We start from the raw sequence: 19702 nt of genomic DNA on the forward strand, positions 1-19702 counted from the left end.
TAAAGAAATAAAATGCTTGGAAATATCTTGTCAAAATTATGACTAACATTGGTTTAAGATATAATTAGGGATTAAAAATTTTTATAGCCCTATGGGAAAATCCACATTCCACTTCCATTTATTTGATTTTTGCTCGTCTTTTCCAGATGTCTTTATGCATTAAAGTAGAAAACTATTAGTTGGAGAATGTCTTCCATGTTATCATAGCAAATACATCTTAAAATTGTTTTTCTCCAATTTGCAAGTTCCCAGGTGGTATGACTTTGAAATTATGCTATTTTTAGGTGTACATTTTATTTCAATTTTAAGAATTCTACATTCACTATTTTGGTATAATAAAAAGTTAGTTCATTTCTCCAGAGTGTAATATTTTATGTCTTCTGGAATATGAAACTTATTGGATCCTAAGGTAGACCATTTCTTCTGATCCCTCCCACAACTTACATGGCAAGTAATCTCTAACACAGAATCATACTCTATTCCTTCAGCCTCCATCTGCCTGAGCATCACGGCACCTTTGTTGCCCCTTTCATTCCTAGGCTGATGGACAAACAGGCTCTGTTCCTAGGAGTTAGTAAAATACCAGCAAAAGTAGCTATGGTAATGTTATGGCATATGCAGTTTCATAAATTTCACAGGAGAAAATTATATCAACAAAGTGTTGTAATAATAGCAAGGAAAACCTCTATTTTAGAGTTACATAAAGTGGGAGGACGGTCAGTGTCTCCTCTCCTCAGAGGTGGGACATTTTAGAGAAACTTTCAGTAAAGTTCATAGAAAAAATTTCATGACAGCTTGACTTAATATTTCAAGAAGGTCCATAAAAGTAGTATACATGAACAAAGAAGACAAAACTTGAGGTAAAGCACATGAATGCATCTCTAATAGTAAGCTGGAGCCTCTGGAGAAATGTGAATTTAAAAAGCCAACAAAGAGGTTGAAGGTTAGGAAATACTACTTTTTGTCCAAGTAAAAATCTAGAAATGGTTACCAAAAAACAACAAAGAAAACAAAAATTCTTAGGAATAATTCATTTATTTTTTAGATGATAAATGTGAAGGTTTGGAGTGTGTGTGTGTACTGTATCTACTGAATGGCTTGATGTCATCATATTTAAATATCTGGAAACATAATCATTATGTCACTCACGTAACAGAAAATTGTGAGTTTAATAGAAAAAAAGTAATTGCTGGAACCTGGGTTTTTTTCCTTCAAATTTCTTAGTCTGTATCCATAATAAAGAGAAATACTATTATTTTAACATCATCTGATTCTGTTTTCAGAATCACTGTTAGCCCTTGCTACAGAAAACTGGTCACATACCATTCTGTTGGGTTGTTTGTAATCCAGCACCAGTCCCAAAGACTTCTGAAAGACAGATTTTAGTTAGTGTTAGGGTTTCAGATTATTTTTTCTTTTGATCTATTTCTATTGCAAAGAAACCAAATGTAATTAAAAGCAACAAACAAATAAACCATATATTGTTGACACTAACAAGATCTAAATTAAGTTAGTCTTGCATATGACTGTACTGGTTACCTTAAGGGAAAAAACGAATGGATTTACGGAGACTGTAACTCAATTCAAGTGGCAGGTTGTTTACACAATCCCTTTCTTCTTCAGGAACAATATACTTTCAGGATACCTGGATCATGAATAGTAGAGTGACAGACACCATCAAGTGACAAATTTATCCTTTTTTTTTTTTTAACATTGCAAGTTCTGTTATGAAAATATGTAAGGTGCTGGAGATAATGCTTATTTTTTTTAGTGGTATCTTGTGTGGTTTTTAAAAATTTTTAAATTTTTTTTATCGGAGCACTGGGTGTTATACGCAACTAATGAATCGTTGAACACTACATCAAAAACGAATGATGGACTATATGTTGGCTAACTGAACATAATGCTTATTTTTTAATGAGATCTACAAATACTCTTCTCAAGAGTTTAATTTAAATATTTGAGAAAGGCTTGTTATGACCTTAGAACGACGATCATTTAATTTACACAGAGCAAAGTTTTATTCGTGTGCATCTCCATTTATAATTCAGAATGTCTGGAACTTACTAGTACGTGTTACACAACACGTAGAAGTATGGGTTTTATATACAAATGGTCCCTATGCTTTGACAGTTTACCTAATTGTGCTTGTTTTTAAATATGTTTGTAAATCAAACCAACCCAGTCTAAGGGTTTACTGAATTGCACAATTTCTTTTCCTCCAAGGATACTCTGTGAAACTGTAAAGGACTTTGTTGCCAAAGTAGAGAAGGCCTACGAAAAAACGTTGGAAAACGCCGTTGCAGCCGACGCCGTGGCCAGTAAAGTAAGGGGGTCACCTTCAGGGCGTGCAGGTTTTTTACTGACAACCTTAACATTGTACTGTTTCACAGCTAAATTGATTAAGTGACTTTCTTGCCAAAACATCTTAAATCAAGAGAAAAACTACTTGGGAATCAGATGTGAGGGATTAAAATATATTCTATTTTACAGTTACCCTGGAATATGTAGGAAAACCGCATTGCTGAAGACCATCCGACATCCTGAATTTTATATCAACTCCCTTTTCCCACAGATTGACATCTCCAAGGAGAAATGCTCAGCAGCAGGGTCACGTGGGGGAAAATGCTGGGCGGCTGGTGTTCCGGTGGGGAGAGGAATGGCTTTCCATTTCCAGGCAAACTGGTCATCAGGCTCCCCCCTCGCGTGGTTCTTTGGGTTCCCTAGACATTATGGTTCTTGGCCCCTTTCAGGGTTCTATTTCTTGCTTTGCCTTTTTCTTTATAGATTTTTTCCCCCTTTGTGAGCTTTCTGGGGTTAAGTAAGAACCTTAAAAGCTATTCTCTTTGCTTTCATTTGTTCATGACAGGGCATTCCTACAAAAGGTTTGGCTTTTTTGGGCTTGCAAAGGAATGATCTCCAGATTTATGCTGTAGATGGTGGTTTAATTGAGTGAAAGGAAAAGGAAATAGAAATAAACAGACATTTGATGTTTTCAGCCTCTTTTTTCTTATTTTTCTCTTCTGTGGAGTGCTTCAGAAAACAGAAGACTTCTCTAGCCATGTTTTTTTCTCTTAACTGTTTCTGCTATAGCCTCATCTTAGCATGACATCAAGGACAAATAAATGGAGGAGGGAAGGACAGGAACCTGTGTGGCGATAAAAGATGTATTAGGGCAGTCTTAGCAATAGCTTCAGCCCTCCATGTTTCTTTACCCTTAGTCAATCGAGAGAAGCAGACAGAAACAAGGGCGGAGTGCATGTTTTTCTTTCTGCATCTTCTTTTTCTTCTTTATCCTTGTGCATTTTCCTTTTTGCTCTTTTTTTGAGCCAGTAATCCCGTAGACACCGTTCACCCCTTTCACAACCAAAGCTTTGAAGGAGAGCTTACCAAGACTCAGCCAGACCTTCAGTTTATGTTGCTCAAAACGGTACCATACGTCGATTACTTTAGGAAAAAAAAAGCTTACAGAATATTTTGTATAAGTTTTGCATAAGTTTTTTGTGGAACGTGTCACTTTGAAATGAAGTGTTTGTTCTTTTCTTTTAAGGAAAAATACCTATATAAAGATGATAGAGATTTTCTTTTAAGGAAAAATAATTATATAAAGATGGTAGAGTTGGAGTATTCTGGAAGCACACATAAAAATTTACATAATTGTGCTCTTTCACAAAAATGATTATTTAGTCTATAAGCTGTCTAAAGTATAATTTACAATGGATAGCCAATTAATTGGTAAATATTAATATAGGCATCTTTCCTCCAAAATCAGAAGTGATTCACTCAAATTGTCCTTTTCCATTTCCACTCAACGGAGATTCATTGCTGTATTTTTGTTTCCTTAGTGTTCGGTCCTAAATGAAAAGCTTGAACAACTGCTTCAAGCTTTACGCACAGATTCCCAGGCTGCCCCCGTTCTCCCAGGCATCCACTCTCTCATTGTAGAAGAAGATACCGTGGAATCTTCCAGTGAAGAATCCTTGTGTGAAAGCAAAGAACAGCTCGTGGATAACCCTGCAAAACCTCCCTCCCAGAAGGCTGTCAAACCAAAGGAAATAATGTTGCGGGCAAACAGTTTAAAGAAAGCGGTGAGACAAGTCATTGAAGAAGCCGGCAAAGGTACACATGAACAAAGTTAGCTTTTGAAGAAGTTAGCCGCAGTCCTATCTTGTAAGCATCGTGGCATTTTAATATTGGTCAGACTGTACGCACACACAAAATTTTCAGGCAGGACAGAAGATAAGGCCATCAGAATGAAATTTGTACTAAGTCTTCTTTGTTGTTTTAGTAGGATCTGCATATGATATTAATGTGAGGATCAGCATATTAATGATACATGAAATAACATCTCAAAGATAAAAATACACTGGAAACATTGAAAATTACTTTAAGTTACAATTATAAAATTTTAAATATCTTTTACCTAATTGGAATCTGTTGAGTTCTTAAAGAAAATCAAACCTGTAAACTACTTTGAAAATATTTTCTTAAATTCATTTCCTAAATGTTTATGTTGCTTTTTAAAGAGTCTATAAAGGTTCTGCCTGTATTTTAATTTTTTGTATGAATATAATGTATATACTTCTCTTAAAATTTTAGGAGTGGACTAAAGTTAACTTTAACATAAAAAATTAATATTTGAAAACACTTTATAGGTTGTGACTTGTAGTTGGACTTGTATTTCATTCTCGAATTCTTTTATTTTTTCTTCTGATAAAAATATAATTTTTACAATTTTAAATATTTAGTTTTATAATCTCTAGGACTTATAGATATTACCCCCAAACTTATTACCAGTTACTGTTTATTTGTGAATCTGGAATTTCTTTTGCTTTATGTTTCATTTTTCTTTTTAAGCATATATTAATATTTATGGATTTTACTTTTACTTGTCCAAACATATTTCTCTACTTACTACTTAAAGTTATGGATGACCAGAGCGTTCATCCCTGTGAACCAGTTAACCAGTCATTCGATAATGATAGTACAGAAACAGATGAATCTAAAGAAGAATCTAAAGACGATGATGCAAAAGAGTCATTAACTGGTAAGAAAACTAATTATTTTGGAATTAAATAGAATATGATTCTGCTTTTAGTTTTCAAAAGGCTTTTCAGTTTGAAATAAACTTTGTATTTTTATTTTTAACAAGGCTTTTCAGAAGTTAAAGCTTAGATATTTATGAATACTCAAATAATAAAGGTAACATTTAGATGATTGTCAAGTACTCCCACATCCCTTTTTGTCATATAATCTGGAGATTATCATAATAAACTAAGGATTATGGAACCAAACATGGCTAAATATCTTAATTTTCCTGAGGAAAAAGGGAAGAAACACCTAAATCAGCAGATTTTAACCTGTCTTTAGCCCACAGATGCCTTTGAGAATTATGTGAAAACTGCATGTCACATATGCACAGAACTTGCCATTTAAATAATTGAGCAGTCCCCTGAATTCCATTGATCAGCCTGGACGGTTTGCTAATTCTTATTGCTAAATTAATCTTCAAAATCATTGGACATCTAATTACAACCCTATCTCTACTGAAATCATATTTGCCAGGAAATTAATATGTAGTCACTTGAAGAATAGTAATTATTCCTCTACCTTTTAAGTTTGAAGATGAATTTATACTTTTAATATTTCAGATTGTATAAGGGAATAATTATTCATTTACTAGAATAAAGCAAAGCAGAAATTAAAGTATTAATGAGTCTGAGAAGATAATATGAAAATAATTGCATGGTACTAATGAAAAGTCAACACTATTAACTCAGAACTGCAATCGTTAAGTTCCTGCTTTACTTTCATGACATATAGACTTGGGCACATTGCTTAATTTCTCGGCGGTTTCCTCATTTGTAACATGGGGATAATGATGTGCCTACTAGCTGTGAAGGTTGGAGACGTTGTAATGCCAACCTGGCAATATTAAAATGCCATGGGGAGTGCCTGGAAAATTCTGTCATTCTTTTACTAGTGCTACTCCTTCCACTGCTTTGGCTGCTAATTACATCAGCTTCGAAAGAATGCTCCTTAATGGAATGTAAAACTCTCAGAAACTTTGAAAGTAGACCTTATAGGCTTCACATGTCTGACATACAACCAACGCATACATACTCTACACCCGTAGCCCTTTTAGACTTGAAATGTACCTATTCTGGCACACAACTCAACTCTACAACCTTACACCCTATAGACCTTGAAGATCCCTGTTGCAGCATATAATCCAATACAGGCATACTTTAGAACCCTCTTGACAGATGGCCATTGAGCCTTTGGACCACTCACTTTCTTTTTTCGGTTCGTTTTAGATATTTTATTTTATGTTTTTAAGTAATCTCTACATCCAACGTGGAGGTTGAACTCACGATCCCAGGATCAAGAGTCGCAAGCTCTGCAGACTGAGCCAGCCAGGCGCCCCACCACTCACTTTCGATACATCCCATTCTTAAGATCAGCTTTTAATTGTTAGAAGGTTTTTCTTTATATTCAGCTTTATATTTTCTTCCTTAAATTTATACCCATGGGCACACTAATTAATAAAGTTTTATGTATGATAATGGTAACAGTAACAACTGCTGACTTTTGGTGTGGTGCTTTATGGGTCGCTTAAAAGCAAGTTCATATATATTTCTTCACAGTGTTGAAGATAACTCTGCCATGTGACAGCCCTTAAATGGTACTGAAAACAGCTTTCATGGCCTCATGTCCTCTTCCCACACCTTATATCTTCTTTTCCACATTATCTCCTCAATTCTTTTACCAATTTTTAACTCGATTTCAAACTTTTTAGTTTTTCTGGTTGCACTCAATTGGTCAATATGATGCCCCATATTGAACACAATCCCCCTGATATTTCTGTAGTATAATATCACACTGATAGCCATACACTACTCATTCTGGACATTTTTTTATGTTCTAAGGACTACCCAAGATTTTTTCTTGGCATGAAGTATTATATTGTAATACTCTATAAACCTGATCTCCTCTTATTTTTGTGCAAGTGATTTTTTTTTAAACCTAATTAGAACCTAATTAGAGTAGTACATGCTCATCCCTATGAACTTTTATCTTTTCAATTTGGATCTATCATTGCATCCTGTCAAAATCTTTTGAAGCCTGATTGTATCATCTCAAACTTACTTCATCTAGAGTTTAATAAACAGGACTTGTATGTCTTCATCCGTTAATAGAGCTGACTTAAGCAGGGCTGACAATGGCATTCTTACAGTATGCTGCTTGATCATTTCCCTTAAGATAAGGCATGGTTTCTTTGGAGGATTGGCTTTCCAGCACTCATTGCTAATGATTTTCCAACTGGCTACCATTCCATCTTACTATATTCTCATGAACTGAACACTTCCATTGTAGTCTGCAAAGAAAACTAAAAAATAAAATTATGCAGCTATAAATATTGATATTGAAATAGACATAAACTTACACATATTGCAACATTGGATACCTTAATGTTGCAATATTTGATCTTATTTTCTAGCTAGTAATCCGATTTAGTGGGAATCAATAGTAATAGAAGTATTTCTGTATTAAATAATCATTACTTTTTGAAGAGCATTCATTGTATTATTAAATTATGCAATGATTCATATGCCTGAGATGTACCATACAGTATATTAATATGATCAATGAGATCTTATGTTTAAGAAGAACCATGAAACATTAATTTAGTTACCTGCAATGTTACATCAATCTTAGTCACTAAGATGCTCTCTGGTTTTTATCAGAGACGAATATCAAAAGGTTGTTTTTATTAGAAATTAGCTCCAGGTCTTGCATCTGTCCAAAAAAAAGTGTCTGTCTGCTACTTTTCTTTAGTGCAACTGGACTGTTTTTTGAAGAAAGAGAAGAGAGTGTAAGATTAATATGGTTAGTTTGTAATTAGTCTTAGGGAGAGTAAAGATAATTAAATTTTTGAGTATTTTTAAATTGAGTTTGAGGAATACTGTTTTTTTTAAACACCTGCCAATAGCTCCTAAATTAGTTAAAGATACTATTTGTTCTCCATTAAATTGCCCTAGTTTAGACAGAATTAAATCTCTTTTTTTGTTGACTTTAAGAGTAATTCTGTTTTGGAATAATTTTTTAAATGTATTGAACATTTGAAAGAATATGATAGACCTGTTTTGGGCAAAATTTTGTTTTGAATATATAGTTAATTGAGAAGTGCAGGAAAACATATATTGGTTTCATTTGAAAAAAATACCATTTTTCCTTTCCTGTATGGAAGACAATGTTAACTCATGTTTCACATCTTAGCTCTGGGAATTACATTAATTAAATTTGATCATTCACCCAACGTTTATGACAAAAGGATTACACTGGTAGTATACATTATAACACATATGTACCATTTTCAAAAATCATCAGTCTTCAAAATTTCTTTTTATCTTTAAATATGGGTTGGCCACATTCAAATTATGAGTATTACTGACCTTTAATTATGGTAGGCCTGTATTTTCTACTAATCTCCATCTGTTTGAAATGAGCTATCAGGACGTCTACCCGTGGCCGAATCCCTCCATACAGTAAATCTCAAAGAAGTGAAAACAATGGTAGAAGAATAGGTAAACACAATGTAATATTTTCAGTTCTGCTAATTGATTTAAACGTGCATTAAATTATTTTATGTCCTGAATTTATCAGGGCTTTCTTATTCTTAAAACTTTATCATTACCTTTTTTTTTTTTTTTTTTTTTATAATCGGGACCTTTTGCCAACAGTTAAAACTGCACCTGCACCTCGGTCTCCAGATGGCCGGGCAAGTCGTTCCCAAACTGACTCTGGCTCTGGTCCAGCTGTGGCAGCCAGCAAAGAAAACCTCCCTGTGCTCAACACCAGAATAATCTGCCCAGGTAGTATAGATTCTGAAACATGGCATATTTTTAAGTATTTCTGTGAAAATGTATTAAGTACTCATTTCCATGCACTATAGAAATGTGTTCTTAGAGACGAATGTCCCTTTAGGAGAATGTTCTTGTCACTCTTATCAACCAGACTCCAGATCTTAGACTTGTGTGTGTGTGTGTGTGTGTGTGTGTGTGTGTGTGTGTGTGTAAGAATTGCCTACGAAGTACTAAAATACATGTTTTGGGGCCCTGCCCTGAGAAATTTTAATTGAGTTATACTAGAATGCAGCCCAGGAATCTGCAGTTATTAAGCGCCCAGGGTAAATCTGATCCTATATTCCACTACCTCTTAGGTATCTCCACAGCTTTCCTCTTTGTTGTAAGCCACAAGTCTCTCTGTCATTTTTAGACTAGTAACATTGCTTCCTTTCGGAACATCTGAGACAGCTATTCCAGCTCTGATGAGATGAATTGACCTTGGGATTGGGTTAGTACTAGTGGAAAGCAAAGAACATGTGCAGCCAGGGAGGAGGAAAATACAGAGGCCTCTGATGTCTCCTTAAGTACCAGTTGTTTGACTTAGTGAAAACGCTCCAGATTTATTCCAGAGTCGATTGGATCCCAAATTACACCCTGAAAATCAGTCTGTCCTACAAGGTGAATCACAATTCAATAATAATAGGTGGAGATTTTATTATCGCACTTTTGATAGTAGATAGAACAACTAAACAAAAATCAACAAGGAAATAGAAGATTTGAAAAAAATATAAAACAAGCAGACCTAACAGGTGTCCTACAGAACACTCCACCTAATAACAGCAGAATATACATTCTTGTCTAATGCACATGGAACGTTGTCTAGGATAGATCATATATTAGGCCATCAAACAATTCTCAGTAAATTTAAAAGGATTGAAATTATACAAAGGATGATTTTTTACCACAGGGGAATGAATTTAGAAATCCATAACAGAAGGAAATTTTGGAAATGTACAAATACGTGGAAATATGTGGGTCAAAGAAAAAAATCACAAGAGAAATTTTTAAATACTTTGATATAAATGAAAACAAAAATACACCACACCAGAACTTACTTGATACAGCTAAAGAAGTGCTTAGAGTAAAATTTATAGCTGTAAATGCCTATATTAAAAAGGTAGAAAGATCTCAAAATCTAATTCTCCACCTTAATAAACTGGAAAAGGAGGAACAAACATACCCAAAGCAATGAGCAGGAAAGAAATAATACAGTTTGGTGTGGAAATAAATGACATAGAGAATAGAAATCAATACAGAAAATCAATGAAACCAAAAGTTGATTCTGTGATCAGCTTAACAAATTGACAAGCCTTTGCTAGAGAGACCAAGGAAATAAAAAGAGAAGATTTGAATTACCGAAATCAGGAATGATAGAGGAGAGACATCATTAACAACCTTACAGAAATAGAAAGGATTATAAGGGAAAACTATCAAATATTACATGCCAGCAAATTAGATAACTTCAATGAAATGGACCAACTCCTGGAGACATGCAAACTACCAAAACTGATTCAAGAATAGAAAATCTGGGGCGCCTGGGTGGCTCAGTTGGTTGGGCAGCTGACTTTGGCTCAGGTCATGATCCCAGGGTCCTGGGATCGAGCCCCACATTGGGCTCCCTGCTCAGCGGGGAGCCTGTTTCTCCCTCTCCCACTCCCCCTGCTTGTGCTCTCTCTGTCTCTCTGTCAAATAAATAAATAATCTTTAAAAAAAAAAGAATAGAAAATCCAACTAGACCTATAACAAACCTTCCTACAAAGAACAGGCCAGCATGCATAAAGTTTCAGTTAAGGAAGGTGAATAAGTTCTAGAGATCTGCTGTGTCCAACGTTGTATCTATAGTTAACAGTACTGCCTTGTACACTTAAAAATTTGTTAAGAGGATAGATCTCATGTTAAGTGTTCACAATAAAATAAAAAGTAAAAACAAAACAAAAACAAAAACAAAATAAAACCAAAAAAAATCTATGCCTAAGTCCTGGGCTCACCTGACTAAGTCATTTTCCTTTTCTAATGGTTAGCTGGTAAGCCCTCATCATTGGTCTACCTCTTTATGATCTTCAAATGAATTCATTTTACATTTTGCTCAGCTTTTCTATTTGCCCTCATAGTGAGGAGGGGTAGTTGGTCTGATCAACTGATAACCTGCCATCATCAAAATGGTACATTTACTTTTAGTTTTTGCAAATTCTGGGTTGTTGTGGCTTCCCATAAAACTTTGTTCTCTCGGGGCACCTGGGTGGCTCAATTGGTTGTGTCTGACTCTCAATTTTAGCTTAGGTCATGATCTCAGTGTTGTGAGATTGAGCCCTGCATTGGGCTCCACGCCCAACATGGATTCTCTCTTCTCTCCCTCTCCCTCTGCCCCTCCCCACTGCACGCTCTCTCTGTCTAAAAACAAACAAAGAAGAAACAACAAAAAACAAAAACTATTTTCTCTTATAAATCAAAAAGAACAAATGAATGGATGGAAGGAAGGAAGAAAAGAAAGAGGGAAGGAAGGAAAGAGACAATCCATAGGACAGGAGAAAATAGTTGTAAATGGCATACCTGATAAGGGACTAGTATTCAGAATATATAAAGAACCCTTAAAATTCAACAATGAAAAGACAAATACCTCAATTTAAAAATGGGCAAAGGATCTGAGTAGACACTTCCAAAGAGATATACAGATGGCCAATATGCACATGAAAAGATGCTCACCATTATTAGTCATCAGGGTAATGCAAGTCAAAACCACAGTGAGATACCACTTTACCTTACTGGGATGGCTACGATCAAAAAGGACAGATAATAACAAACATTGGCAAGGACATGGAAAAATTGAAACTTTCATACATTGCTGGTTAGAATATGAAATGGTACAGCCATTTGGAAAAACAGTTTGGCAGTTCCTCAAAGAATTAAACACAGAGTTAACATATAACCCAGAAAACAACTCCTAGTTATAGACCCATGAGAATTAAAAATATATGTCTACACAAAACCTTGCACATGACTGTTTTAGAGCAACATTATTCATAATAGCCAAATAGAAGAAACAACTCAAGTAATCATCAGTTGATGGAGAAACAAAATGTTCAGTATCCATACAGTGGACTATTATTCAGCCTTTAAAAAGAACAAAGCACTGGTAAATGCCACAACATGATTACCTCCTAACATGTTATGCCAAGTGAAAGAAGCTTGACATAAAAAGCCACACATTATGTGATTACATTTGTACAATATGTCCAGAATAGTCAAATCCACAGGGAAAGAAAGTAGGTTAGTTGTTTCCAGGGTCTGGGGATGTGGGGAGTGGCGGGAAAGGAAAATGGCTACCAACAGGTATGGGATTTCTTTGAGGGTAATAAAAAAATGTTCTAGGGACGCCTGGGTGGCTCAGTCGGTTAAGCGTCTGCCTTTGGCTCAGGTCATGATCCCAGGGTCCTGAGATCAAGCCCTGTATCAGGCTCCCTGCTCAATGGGGAGTCTGCATTTCCTTCTCCTTCTGCCCCTCTCCCTGCTTGTTCGCATGTGTGCTCTCTCTCTCTCTCAAACAAATAAATAAAATCTTTAAAAAATATATTCTAAATTAGGTGGTACTGATCGTTGCACAACTTTGTGTATATATTTACAAACAGCTGAATAATACACTTACTTTTTAAAAGGTGAATTTTATGGTATGTGAATTATATCTCAATGAAATATTAAAATAAAAAAAGATAAATGCAGAACATGTTTGATTCTGGAAAGGCCTCCTTGTCTAGAGGTTATATCTCTATTTAAACCTGGAACCGTGGGATGACCTTTCTGGGCTAAAGCTGTGAATATGGCTAGCCTTAAAATATTATCCTATTGGGGGCGCCTGGGCGGCACAGTGAGTTAGGTCTCCCACTCCTGGTTTCAGCTCCACACTTAGAGCGGAAAATCTCTCTCCCTCTGCCCCATCCCCCAGTGCTTGTTCTTGCTCTCTCTCCTAAAATAAATGAAAAATAAAAGATTTTTTAAAAAAAAGAAAATATACTTTTCTTTGGGGCAGCTGGAGTTTGATTCTTCACATCTCCAAACTGTTCTTATTTTCCTCACCAGAACAGTTTTGTTCATTTATTCACTTATTTAGAGATAAAAGAAACTGGCATAACTAAGTATGCTATAGCCCGTTCAAAACTATGAAATTAAATGACAGAATAAAATTCATCTTGATTATTTGATAATCAGTTAAACTTTGTAGCTAAAATAAGGAATAATAATCTTCTAAGACGAACACACAGCTGAGGAAAAGAATGTTTGCTCAAGGACTTTTTTTTCTAATATCCTAGTGTTTCTCAATTCCATGACATATTTTTCCTCCCTCTTCTTTCCTTTTTGTTTGTTCTCTTAGGCCCCTATTACTTTGTCTTCTTTTCAGAGTTTAATGCTTCTAGCATCAACAATTAGTTGGGTAGATCATAAAATTAATTAGCTTTGAACATCATAACTACCTTGTAGAAAACTAACTAGTTGTTGAAATAAACTTGAAGTTTTACATATTTGGAAGTAAGATAAAAGTTGTATTTTTCTTAAATTCATAAATACCTGTGTTTAATATTTTTGTACTCTTGACACCAACACTGAGTTTTGTGTATGTCTGTTAATTTTTTTTCAAAGATTTTATTTATTTATTGGAGAGAGAGACAGAGAGAGCATGAACAGGGGAGGGGCAGAGAGAGAGAGGGAGAAGGACAAATAGACTCCCTGCTGAGTGGGGACCCCAAAGCAGGGCTCAATCCTAGGACCCTGAGATCATGACCTGAGCTGAAGGCAGATGTTTAAGCGACTGAGCCACCTAGGTGCCCCTCTATTAATATTTTTAATTGAATATTATTATCTATGCTTTGAGAGTATGGAAGTGGTAACTCTATGACATTCTTGGTAATTCAGCCTTTATTGTAAATTCCTTATAGACTACCATCTTATTTACTGTAACAAAGGAAGTAATATTTATTTGTTGAAGTTATAGAATCACTAGAATGGTAAGTGAGGAACTGTCACAAAGAAACTCTTATTTGGGTCTTCATCTGCTGCATTTTTATGACAACATATAGATCCTAAGAAGCCTCAAAAATCTTGTAATTACCAATGTCATAGTTCTTAGTTTTGACTAATGAGAAGAGCAGACATTGAAAACCATGCTTTGGGGGCAAGGTGTCTGAGATTAGGCCTGAAAACAATGACTGGCTCTTTCTCTGTCTTTTTACTTAACGTGTGATCCTGTATGTCTTTATTTTTCTGGCCAGGTTTAAGAGCAGGACTAGCTGCCTCAATTGCTGGGAGTTCTATAATCAACAAAATGTTACTAGCAAATATTGATCCTTTTGGTGCAACGCCATTTATTGACCCAGATCCAGATTCAGTGTAAGAAAATATTTTTGTAAATACCTTGTTTTGGCTTTTCTTGTTTCTGCTTTATACTAATGGTAACATTGTCAATGCATTACAAGAAATTTGGCCCCCCATACAGAGAGGGTCATTAGAAAATTCCAAAAGTTGATAATGAAGAGTACATTGATGCATTTGAAACACAGTGGTTTTCATGATCTCTTCCTGAGGTAGGGGTCCTGTCCGGCCCATTGTCTCATGGGCCGGACAGGACCCATGTGTAGGATCACAACCCTATGGCAAAATGAGGCACAGCTATGTTACTTTCCCCTAGAATATTGTATTCATCGGCACCTTCATAACCATTTTTTTGCTATTCCTTTTTCCTCCTTTCTTCTCAGTGTTGCCAAATCTCATCTTTCCCCATCCAGCTTCTAGGTTGATTTATTTCAAGAAGCTTCTGGCCCACATTGATCTCTTCCCTTCTTAAAACTACAGGGTTTTTTTTTTTTTTTGGCAGTTCAATATGAGCTTTTTACTTCTGTATTAAATTTTGCTTTTGTTATATCTCATTTCTCTAATGACACTCCTCAAAGACAGTACCGTATTTTAAACTTCTTTGTACTTTCCAAAGCACCCAGAAGATGGACTGGACCTAGTCATTTTACTGCTCAGTAAATATTTGTCCATTGATAAGAGTACAAGTGGAGAAAAATTTCTAGTGATCAAAAAAAGAGCATTGGCACCTGACTGCAAGGCCCTCCCATTTGTGTGTTTGGTGAGGGTCTTACACAGGAAGCAGAACTAAGGTTTTATTACAATTAATAGAAAAGCGTTACCATGACTCTGTCTCTGCTTTGCCTTGTTCGCTATCCCTTTATATCATATGTACCAAAAATGACGTATATATTCTGGGCTTGTGCACATGGCCTATGACTAGGAAATAATTCCTGCTAAGTTTTACTCTCATCTATAAGGCATGGAAGCTTAAATGCTTTTAAGTGCTATTTTGTGTGCAAATTGTAATTGTTATGAATCTGAAGTTGACTTTTATGTACATTTCCTTATTATCACAGAGATGGATATTCAGAAAAATGTGTCATGAACAATTACTTTGGGATTGGATTAGATGCAAAAATTTCATTAGAATTTAATAATAAGAGAGAGGAGCACCCTGAAAAATGCAGGTAATTTTGGTAATAGTAATAATGTTATTACATGAAGGTAATTTCACTTTAATTTCATTTATTAGCTCTTTTGCTCGCTCTGCCTTTAAAGAGTAAATCAATAATAGCTATTAAATTGTCTGCCAATATTTATTTCAGGAGCCGAACTAAAAACTTGATGTGGTATGGAGTCCTTGGAACCCGGGAGTTATTACAGAGATCGTATAAGAATTTAGAACAGAGGGTTCAACTTGAGGTAAGTTCATCTTGAAGTAAAGATAGTTCAGATTATCTTACTTAGAAAAATAATTACATTTGCAGAGCTAATTTGGCCTAAATGCCTCTTCAAGTGCTTAAACACTCAATGGAGGTGATTATCAACTTCATACTAAAGGAGGTTTAGACACTGGATATGAATGACACACTTAATTATCATTATCATTAGCTCCTGAAGTGTGGATGGTTCTGTGGAGTCGCTGGTGCTCTGTGAGAAGGTAGAGCCATGATGAGGACATTTATAGGAGAGCATTTCTAATGAATTCCCACAGATCTTTCATTTAAGTTGACAAATTCTGGCCCAATTCTATAATGCCTGACGTTTCACAAATCCCTGAGAAAACATTCATAGTATAAAGACTCTTTTAATTTAAATGTGTATTTGTTCCAATTCTAACAATAGTAAAATAAAAAGATTTTGAGCATTGAAATTTTTTAGTAGTTTTTACTAATTTAAAGAGGAAAATAAGGCAGCAAAAGTTATTTACTCTCCTTCACTAACAGGAAAAAGAAGATTGGGGACACGGCTCTGAAAAGTCTATTAACTTCTGTGAATTTTATTTTCTTTCACCGTTGGTCCAGGACTCACGGTTGATGCTGATACACATGTCTTTCCTATCTTGTATCTTTTTATAACCAGATATTTTTAATTAAGGTATAGCCTAGGTACAGAAAAGTGTGCAAATCTTAAGTCTACAGCTCATTAAATTAAACAGGAGCATTATTTTTTTAGGTGTTACCTTTACACTGGAATGCGGACTACAGAAGTGCCTGGCTCATTCATTATCAACTAAATGTCCTAGTAAAGATAAACTCATTATACCTTCCCCTCTAGAGCACAAGCGCATGATCAGCTGGTTTGATTTATCATCGCTGTGAAATTAAGATGGATGTTACTGGCATTTCTTCCATTTCCTTTAAGTTAGTTATATGATTTAAACAGCTTGTTCTAAAGCACACAAAGATACCTGTTCAATTTATTGGATTCAGAAAAAGTTTATTATTCTACTCAATACTTAATGTTTGTTCACTTTAATAAATACACACTGAGCATTAGCTGTGTGCCAGGAATGGCCCCAGGTGCTGGGATAGAGTATAAACCTTTGAATGTATTTTTATGAAAAAGAAAAGAAAATGTAAAAAATGCATGAAGGAGTACAATCAAGTATGAGATATTCTTAGTTATTTTAAATGGTTGAAAAACGGATTGAAACTGGATTTTCATTTGTTCTAAAGTTTGGAGATTATTTCGATCAGGCATTAAAATGCGAGTGTTATAAAGTTATGTTAATTGCTTTTTATTGTAAGAATTAATGAAACTATAGCATCTATTGTAAGTCTGACATCTGCAAGCTCTCCTCTTTTAAAATGAAGGATTAAACCTTCTATTCAGTAAGAATTTGCTCACCTGTCATGTATAATTTACTCACCAGCTGGAGGAAAATTTTTCCCCACTTAAGTGGTAATTTTAATTTTCATTTAAGTGATTAATTAGAAGACACAGAATTTAAGATACTTCCCGACATGCATGGTGTTTCTTTCCTTGGTTTTGGTTCTGACTACTTGAGAAACTCAGCTTTGAGTCTGGCCAGCCACCAGTTAGTTACAGAGCAGGAGAAGAGTACCAGGAGGTGAGAGAGGGGCTAGATGAGGTGGTTGGGACCCAGAAGCCCTCACTGAACCTGCTTCCAAAAGGACACTTGACATAAGCACAAAGGTGACCATAATGCAAGTGAGAATATCGTTAAGTGATCTGAAAAAAACTCCAGAAAAGTACTGCCTGATATTGACAGAAAGAAGAGGTAAAACATTATTTTAAGTTGGTTTTCTGTTACAACTTCTGCCATAGGAATATACACTTTAAATTTTTTTAATTAAAAAAAAAGAGAAAGTAATGTGTAGGAATATATTTACAGGAGAAGCAAACATTACCAATACACTTCCCGCCATCATCCTTTGTCTTGGGTATTTGAGTGGCTTCCCAACTAGCAGTTTTGCTCTTTTTGTCTAACCTCTAAGCTTTTTACCTTACAGTGTGATGGGCAGTATATTCCTCTTCCCAGTCTGCAAGGAATAGCAGTGTTGAACATTCCCAGCTATGCGGGAGGCACTAACTTTTGGGGTGGAACTAAAGAGGATGATGTAAGTATCTTCTTGCACCTTCCAGACGCTAGGGACTGCCCACATTCCTTGGCCCGTGGCCCTTTCCTCCATCTCCAAAGCCAACAAAGGCAGGCTGAATCTTCCATCGCATCATTCTGATCACCCCAACTGCCCTTCTCTTCCACTTTCAGTGACTTTTGTGGTTACCCTGGGCCCACTGCATCATCCAGGATAATCTCCCCTTCTCAAGGTCCTTCTAGTAATGACATGTGCAAAGTCTGTTTTGCCATGTAAAGTAACATTCACAACCTCAGCAGATTAAGACATGGACATTTTGGAGGTGGGAAGGGGGACATTATTCTGCTTACCAAAATGCCTTCTGTACTTTTAACTTTCTAAATTTATGTGTCTGTTATTATTATTTTTATCTTTAGGAATGTTAAGAGGGCTCATTTGGCCTTTGAAATTTAGAGCTATGTTTAGACAGGAAAGTCTAAAAAAGAAAAAACACAACCTAGCAAATGTAATAAATGTTTTAAAAATAATAAAATGAAAGAGAAGGAACAATTATTAAGATATATATAACAATAAAAAAAGGATTATTACAGTCTTTGAAGAATCACATGTGAGGAATGATAGCCCCTTTTATTTGAGGCTAATAAGAGTTCCCACTGACCCATTTTTTCAGGGCTCTTGAATGAGCAGACGGAGATTAAAGTATAAAATAAATTGGAATATATTTGTAATTTTCATTATATGAATATATTCCGATCTTAATGAACTATAAAACTTATATTAGCTGTTAACTTTTTGTCAGCCTGTAACTACTCTTAAATATTTTAAAGGGAAGAAATCAGTGAGATAAATAAAGCTAACAGTACCTACTAGGTCATCAGATAGTGTTCTCAGAATTTCACATTCATTATTAACAACCACAATTTTTATCTAAATTTGACCAATGAAGAAACTGAGACTAAGTTCACACAGGAAGTAGCAGAGACAGGATTTAAAACCACGTATTCTGCTAACAAAAATGATAAGAAATCATCAAAGTTTGCAAATTCACATCCTGATATTTTCAATGAAAGTTTTAACTAGGATATTACTTGATGCTGAATAATTTTTTTCAGAGGCATAATTGTTTGTCATATAGTCAAAGAGAGAATAAAAGGAACAAAGTAATACAGCCGGAATTTAATTCGTTTGATTAAATTAATTTTGTGAAAATGCATTTAAAGTAATCCTGCATGATTTTTATTCTCTGAGGTGTCTGTTGTCATCTCAAATGCCCTAAAAAGTTGTTGCATTAAGATGTAAAGCACATTATACATACATATTGCTTGTAACACATTGAAAGATTTCCCTTAGAACATACCAAGGGAACTGGGTATTTTAGGTTTCCTAAAATTACATGCACCATTTTATCAAGACATCAAAGTTATGTGTGAACAGATGTTTAACACATTTTATACCAAGATGGATTATTTAGAAATATAATAGTTCACTGGTTCAAAGAGTGCTTTATGAGAGACATTAGCATTTTATCCATGTAGGTTTGAAACCTTTTTTATTAAGTTTGTTTACGTTAAATCATCTTCAGTGGGTTTTTCTTTTTGTCCTTGGGTTATCATTTCCTAATAACGTTTACTTACTTTTCTGTTTACTATTTTCATAAGTTCTTTTTAATATGTATATTGCAGAGTTTACATTGCTGATGTGCCACTTGATCTAAACCTTAACCTCATCAGGGGAAATGTAATGTAGTTTTTCCTTTCAGATATTTGCTGCACCATCATTTGATGACAAGATCCTGGAAGTTGTTGCAATATTTGATAGCATGCAAATGGCAGTTTCAAGGGTCATTAAACTGCAGCATCATCGAATAGCCCAGGTTTGTTTTCTCTG

At 35.1% G+C, this 19702-nt stretch overlaps 1 protein-coding gene across 5 annotated transcripts in view; it reads left to right on the forward strand.

Annotated features, from left to right (window-relative positions):
* Window positions 1-19702, forward strand: part of DGKH (diacylglycerol kinase eta) — a 169146-nt gene that overhangs the window by 130029 nt on the left and 19415 nt on the right. For all 5 annotated transcript variants that reach the window (XM_032402942.1, XM_032402940.1, XM_032402943.1 and 2 more), the window contains 9 exons: window positions 2227-2326; window positions 3846-4119; window positions 4925-5047; window positions 8745-8876; window positions 14171-14288; window positions 15329-15439; window positions 15578-15674; window positions 17729-17836; window positions 19575-19688. In XM_032402942.1, coding sequence (XP_032258833.1) covers window positions 2227-2326; window positions 3846-4119; window positions 4925-5047; window positions 8745-8876; window positions 14171-14288; window positions 15329-15439; window positions 15578-15674; window positions 17729-17836; window positions 19575-19688 — 1177 coding nt within the window. The remainder of the gene's footprint in view (window positions 1-2226; window positions 2327-3845; window positions 4120-4924; window positions 5048-8744; window positions 8877-14170; window positions 14289-15328; window positions 15440-15577; window positions 15675-17728; window positions 17837-19574; window positions 19689-19702) is intronic.

The sequence above is a fragment of the Phoca vitulina genome, unplaced genomic scaffold (assembly GCF_004348235.1).
Source record: "Phoca vitulina isolate PV1807 unplaced genomic scaffold, GSC_HSeal_1.0 scaffold5, whole genome shotgun sequence".
Classification (NCBI taxonomy): Eukaryota; Metazoa; Chordata; class Mammalia; order Carnivora; family Phocidae; genus Phoca; species Phoca vitulina.